We start from the raw sequence: 7,574 nt of genomic DNA on the forward strand, positions 1-7,574 counted from the left end.
TTATATTAATTTTTGTAAAAAATTATAGGAGGATAATATTGATCCATTTGTGTTGGTCATCAATGATTTTTTGAGCACTAGTTGAACAAAACTTCACAACAGGCGGAAGTTTGAGATTGTTCAGTTTTGTAAGTACTACCAAATCATATATTCCGATCATTATAAGAAAGATTGACAGACAACTTAGAATTTTCATATTTTTATATTATTACATAATTTTGCATTTTTAACAAAAAGGAAATTGAAATATGTATATTAAAGTGATAAACGCTACTTAGGTTGTTGGATGGATTTAAAAAAGTAAATATAATTTATTGTAATTTTTCTAAGCCTGCTAAACACATTTGAAAATAAGATTTATATAAATTGTAATATTCATGTTTTTTTAATTTTTGTTGGGCTCTCATAAAATGAATGGTATCTAAAAATATATTTGATGTTTGGTTAACAACTTCAATCAGACCAAATCATCAAAGAAAAATTAAAAAAATTTTTGTACGTGCGTTTCTTAGCCTGGAAGTGCCCACTTGTATTTTTTTATTTATTAGGTAACAACATAGATTAGCAGATTACTCAAGTTTTTTAGATTGCATTTGGGTCGAGAGCATTATTGATAAAGGTGATCAGACTAGGTTGTTTCATTGTGATGAGACGGAATGCTATAAGAATGGATTAACTCATGCAAAAAAAACTTTTTTTATTAACAAGAGTTTCAGTTGCAAATATGGCATAATTGTAGATATACTTGTGTTATTCTCGCCCTCATACGATATGCAGACATAATTATGAGCTGAAACAGTGTAAGTTAAATCAAAATATATATGCATGTTTTACTTAGTTGTCCCATTAACATTTTAAAATACAAATCTCAGTTTAAATTATACTATGATATAAACTATTAATTAATAATTAAATAAATGAATTATTATTTAAAAAAATGTATATAGTGTACATTTCAAAATAATGATGGAATTGTTAGGAATACAAGGAAGTTGTAATCAAGATTATGTTACACCAATGATTAACTCACACTACCTAATAAAATAAGTTAATTTGAATGTAATGGTTTAATTAAGCATTTGCTTTCTTATCCACACTTTATTTGCTGCTGTTTAAATTCTGGCAGATGTCTGATTTTATTTATACTGAAAAATTTTAATCTAATTGAAGTGTCCAGATTTTGATGTACCGCCAAATAATAAATTAATCATTTTCTGAATTGTTCATAGTAGAAATTAAAAGGCCAAAAATTATCAGTACACAATTACAATTTCAAAAGATTTAATATTCTCACTCTGAAGTTTAATCTTAAAAAAATAATAAAACATCAATAATTAAATAAAATCACTTTAATCATAGAAAATTTATAATATCAATTGGTTGTGTGGATGAAAATAATCCTTTTTTTGTTTTTGTCTTTCCAGAAAAAAAGCCCTATTTAACTAACATCCACATCATCAAATACATCAAAGACGGATGAAAATAACTTTTTTATTAATTGGTTCAATAACATTTATTGCATTTCACTATGTGATGTTTTAAGTCCAATCAAATAATAATTTTATGAAAATTAAAATTAATTTTGAACCTCTGGAATAAAACATACAATTTTTGATGTTTAATGGGGTTTTAGCAGGCTGGCTTTTGGCTCACCCATTTTGATAAAGCAAACAATTAATAACATCATCAACAACAAGAATAATGTTCTGTTAATAATTTTAGCTGAATATAATTTCATAATAGAACTCTTGTTCACAGTCTTTTCAAATCTGATCACCTATGGTCCATATATGATCGTTGTTGATCTTAAGCCATACTTGTATTTCCAATCTCTGTCCTCCAGCAGAGGTCTGCTTTTAGTTATTGTTTAATTTCTATTTTGAGATTTTTAATTAGCTTATTTACTTCTCAACAACTGACTTGTGCGAGACAAAGATGATTGAAAAGGCTGGTTCTACTCACAAACTGTTTGTGTTTGAATTAACGACGAAGTGATGTTTACTTAGTATCATTTAAATGGTCTTTAAATTTAGAGAATTTGTTTGATTTTGGCATGTGTTCTTTAACCCTAATTTTTATTTTTCACCGCTTTATCATCTAATATTAGTCTTCACATGTGAGCTGGTATACCTCACTTTTTGACAAATTGTTCACCTTATCTTAAAGTAAGATAAAGAAGTAAAGGCAGAATGGCTTCAAAATCTTTCAAGATTCAGTATTCTTAATTTTTCTAAAAATTCCCCAATGTATGCAAATAATGAATCAGTTTGTGAGTAGAACCACCTTCTCAATTATTCAATTGATATACTCACTCCATCATATCAATAAAAATCAAAGATAGTTAATGCTTATCACATGATAGCACATATTAATATGTACATGTTTTTATAAGTTTAGAACGTGAGAGTAAAGATTTTGGACTTGCTATTTACAGATTTGTCTGTGACTAGGGAGGCAGTTCCCTATTGAAAGTGGTATATTACAAGTAAACATGGGGCCTGTTTAAAATGAATATTCGAGCATATTACACGCCATATCTCTATTGGAGAAAAATAGGTAAGATTAAATTTTTATGTACTTAACACTATAATTTTTTTCTCCCAAAAAACAAAAATGCTCTTGATGAGTATGCTATGGCTGGACTTGAAGTACTTAAAGCCTTTATTGCACACCAATAATAAATATTTATTGATTATTGCCTTTTTCTAAAAGGCTAAATATTTATTATCATTGCCAGTAAATATAATTTTATAATTTTTATTTAGGTTTATATTGGAGTGGATTCATTCTCCTTCAGCATTTCTTGTCAGCGAATATATGTTCAGCAGCACATCTGCCAGATTCACATAGTTATAACCAAAAGACGAACGATGTTCGGCAAGTGAACAAAACAATATTGGAGGCTAAAAATGCCACCATTGGCCATGACTATTTTGAAAGAAATAGACGAGCCAATTACGCCCAAAATAACGACTCACATATTTACAACATATCATTTTTCTCAATGAAGACTGTTAAATCCTTATTAGGAGAGAAGGAGGATACTTCGGAATACAATTTTAACGAATCTCAAAAAGAAATACAGAATAATGAAATCTCAATTAGGGCTTCGTCGGACGAGAATATTTATAATTGGACTAAAACGAAAATAAAATCGAACGGTAAAAATGGAAGACGAGGATTAAATCCGAAAACGAAAAATTATATGCTAAATAAATTGATTGATTTATCATCAGATTCGTCGCCATTCGTTGAAATAACAACTAAAAGAGTCCATTATGGGATGAAGCCAAAAGAATCAGTCGATAATTTACAATTATTTCACACAGTCCGAACAAAAAAATTGAGAAAAAGAAATTCCCTGCCAACAAAAGTAAACACCAATTTAAAATTAACGCAAACAATAACAAATAAAGAGGGAAAAGATTTAAATAATAAAACATTCAATTATTGGAAGATTCAGAAAAACCATTCACGAGCCCAACAGACAAAACGAAAACAAACAAATACCAAATCGTTTATAGCAAATTATACGGACAATACAAATGTGAACAAAGACGTACCTTTAACACCAACTTATAGTGAAGATTTCCATTTGACCGGTAGAAACAAAAGTAAAGGCAAGAAAAAATACGAAATAAGTCCAATTTTAAATCATGTTCGGTACACGAGTATAGAGAACGACCCAACGAAATTGGCTGAAACGAGCAGTCAAAAAAATAGTTTGACGCACAGTACAAGAAGACCAAATGAACTATGTAAACCTGGCAAAGCTAGTAGCACAGAATCGAATATGCAGCGTGAAACTTTTGTCTACCGTTCAACGCTTGCCAGCGTTCAAGTATCAGAAATAAAAATTCCTGCGAGCAGCATAAAAGCACAAACATGGCATTACAGTTCAAACTACCCACCATTAACAGAATCGCATGGGAGTAATACACGTCCGCCAACAAACACAGCAAATAGAGAAAGAATCAATTCTGGGCTGGTTGATATCTCAGAACCACCAATACAAACTGACACTGCTGTATCTAAATCAAAAACTAATCCCATCCTATTTACGGAAACGAAACATACCGCAACCAACAAATTGACACATTCTGGTTCAACGGGATATTACAGTACATTAAACAGTAACCCGTTAACAGAATCGCACATAAGTAACAAAAAAAATCCAATAAATACGGCAAATACCGAGGGAAATAATTCTTTTCAGGTTGGAACGTCAGAAACGCCTACACAAACAGACTCTACGGATTCAGAATCAAAACCAACTTCATTCCAAGTAACGGAAAAGAAACTGACAGCAAGCAGTTCCAAATTGTCTACTAGTTCAACTTCATATTACAGTTCGTACGACAACAACCGGTTAACAGAATTATACAGGGGTAGCACAGAACTGTCAACAAAAACAGGAAAAAAAGAAAATACCAAAGAAACAAATCCCGGCCAAAATAATACGTCTGAACTCATTACAACGGAATCGACGAGATCACCATCAATATCAGCTAGCAATCCAGTAACGGGAAAGAAACATACAACAAGCAGCGCCAAATCGTCTACACCTTCAATAGAAAACTACACTACACACCCGCTTAACCCGTTAAGAGAATCATACAAGGGTAGCACAGAATATTCAACAAAAACGAGATATACCAAAAATACAGAAGGAAGATATTCCACCGCTGTAGGAACATCAGAAATTGAATGGACAGTTCCAACATCGAATGAAACGAACATTCCAACGGAAACACAATATACAGGATGGAGTATAAACATGCCGTCACATACTAGTGGTTATTATACAACTCCAGACATCCAAGTTTTAAGAGAACCATACAGGGGTAGCACAGAACAAACAACAAATACAGAACACACTGAAAAAATCGAAGAAACAAATTCAAACCAGGGTAAAACATCAGAACTCATTACAACGGAATCGACGAGATCACCATCAATATCAGCTAGCAATCAAGTAACGGAAAAGAAACATACAACAAGCAGCGTCAAATCGTCTACACCTTCAATAGAAAACTACACTACACACCCGCTTAACCCGTTAACAGAATCATACAAGGGTAGCACAGAATATTCAACAAAAAAAACGAGATATAACAAAAATACAGAAGGAAGATATTCAACCGCTGTAGGAACATCAGAAATTGAATGGACAGTTCCAACATCGAATGAAACGAACATTCCAACGGAAACACGATATACAGCATGGAGTATAAACTTACCGTCACATACTAGTGGTTATTATACAACTCCAGACGTCCAAGTTTTAACAGAAGCATACAAGGGTAGCACAGAACAAACAACAAATACAGAACACACTGAAAAAACCGAAGAGAAAAATTCAAGCCAGGGTAAAACATCAGAACGCATTACAAGAGAATTTACTGAATCGCAATCAATATCAGCTAGCAATCCAGTAACGGGAAAGAAACATACAACAAGCAGTGTAAAATCGTCTACAACTTCAATAGAAAACTACTCTACAAATCCGGTTAACCCGTTAACTGAATCATACAAGGGTAGCACAGAACTGTCAACAAAAACAAGAAATACTGAAAATAATAGTCATCATCCGACGAGCAATACCGCGTACAGCACTAACACGGAAGGGACTCAGACATCACCACAAACTGGCCACGTTGCTAGCTCAGAATCAGCTCCGCAAACGGAAACTTTCGCCACTTCTTCTGAGCCAGCTAGCGTCCCTGTAACAGAAACGTATCTCCCTACAACTAGCGAAAAATCGCCGACTGGTCCAACTTCCGGTCATACTGGATATTACAGCACTTTAACGACAAATCCCCAAACGGAAACATTCCGAACTTCTCATCATCCGACGACCAATACCGCGTACAGCACTAACACGGAAGGGACTCAGACATCACCACAAACTGGCCACGTTGCTAGCTCAGAATCAGCTCCGCAAACGGAAACTTTCGCCACTTCTTCTGAGCCAGCTAGCGTCCCTGTAACAGAAACGTATCTCCCTACAACTAGCGAAAAATCGCCGACTGGTCCAACTTCCGGTCATACTGGATATTACAGCACTTTAACGACAAACCCCCAAACTGAATCATTTCGAACTTTCACGGCAGGGATTCAGACATCACCACAAACTTCCCACCTTCCTAGCTCAGAATCAGTTCAGAGAACATCGGTCCCGACAGAGTCAACTCCTGAGTATACTGGATATTATAGCACTTTAACGACAATATCTCTAACGGACACATTCTCAACATTTCATCATCCGTTGACCAATACCGCGTATAGCACTCACACCGATAGGACTGATACATCATCACTCAATGGCTAATTTTCTCCGTCAGAATCAACTCCGCAATCGGACACTTTTGCAACTCCATCCGAGCAAGAACGTTCCTCTGTAACAAGGAAGTATGTCTCTACTTAGTATGTAGTAGTAGTTAGTACGGACTGTTATAACTTAATGTTACACCGGATATTCCAGCCCTTCAACGACATATTACCAAGCCAAGTATTGCTGTTTAGTAGTCGTCTATTGTGAATTTTTTTCCTGAAATTTTTGTTTCTTTTCTCTTTTTGGTCTATTACCTTTTTAGTTTGTATTTGAAATTTTACAGTATATAATTTTGGTTTGAGTTTGTTTCTAGTTTTACCTCTGCAATATCTCTTGTTTTTTGTTCTGTATTTTATTGCTATGAATATTTACAAAATTGAAATGATTTTTTAGGAAATAAATGAACGTTTTTATTGAGGTTTTATTTTTAATTTTTGTTTATTTTGATTATTATTTTATTTTTGTATTACTGTAAATAATATGTATTTTATTGTTAATGGCTAGGCATTTTCTGTTTAATATTTGTATTCCTTCGTGATTCATCATCGTTTAAATATTTGATTTTTTGTTATTATTTTTTTATTTGGAATTTTCGTAAGACTGATTTTTTGTACTTTCAGTAATGTTATTTGTATAGTGTATTTTTCGTTTAATTTTGATATCCTTTTTTTAATTTTTTCCTATTTATGAATTATTATTTGACTCTAATTAATAGATCACTTGTTTTAAACCGAGAAGGGATGAAATTATTTTTAGTTTCACCGTATATAATTCTAACATGCCGGTGATAAATTCGAGTTAAGGGGGACAAGTCGTCCAATTAGACGGTAATGCAAGAATAAGCGATGAGGAATCACCGATTTTACATCAGAAAGTGGGTAGTGCCATCCGGAAACCGGTCATCAACGTAGGTATTTGTTCAAAGGGATTCAAGTCTTTTTACAATCTACGTGACAGAACAAATATATACCACAAATGATTTACTCTCGGCTTCCAACCGGGGTGGTCTTTTCATTTATATTTTCCGTTTGATTTGGGGTGGAGAAAATGAGTTTTATTGAAAATTGTTCGCTATGTTTTCTACCTGCGATCTTAACTATCGAAATGTGTGAAAACTATTAACGAGAGAGATAGACAGAAAGAGAGAGAGAGAGAGTGAGTGAGAGAAAGGGGAGAGAAAGCGTGTGAGAGAGAGAAAGAAAGAGATAGTGAGAGGGAGTGAGAGCGCGTGAGTGAGGGA

General features: G+C 33.4%; 1 protein-coding gene across 1 annotated transcript; it reads left to right on the forward strand.

The window, feature by feature from the left end:
• Positions 1-649: 649 nt before the first annotated feature.
• Positions 650-6,749, forward strand: LOC106665253 (mucin-5AC-like). Its single transcript, XM_024228790.1, has 3 exons — positions 650-800; positions 2,435-2,556; positions 2,766-6,749. The coding sequence occupies exons 2-3, from the start codon at positions 2,508-2,510 to the stop codon at positions 6,329-6,331; spliced, it is 3,615 nt and encodes a 1,204-aa protein (XP_024084558.1). The 5' UTR covers positions 650-800; positions 2,435-2,507; the 3' UTR covers positions 6,332-6,749.
• Positions 6,750-7,574: the final 825 nt, after the last annotated feature.

Source organism: Cimex lectularius, unplaced genomic scaffold, assembly GCF_000648675.2.
Source record: "Cimex lectularius strain Harlan isolate CLEC.00 unplaced genomic scaffold, Clec_2.1 scaffold298, whole genome shotgun sequence".
Classification (NCBI taxonomy): Eukaryota; Metazoa; Arthropoda; class Insecta; order Hemiptera; family Cimicidae; genus Cimex; species Cimex lectularius.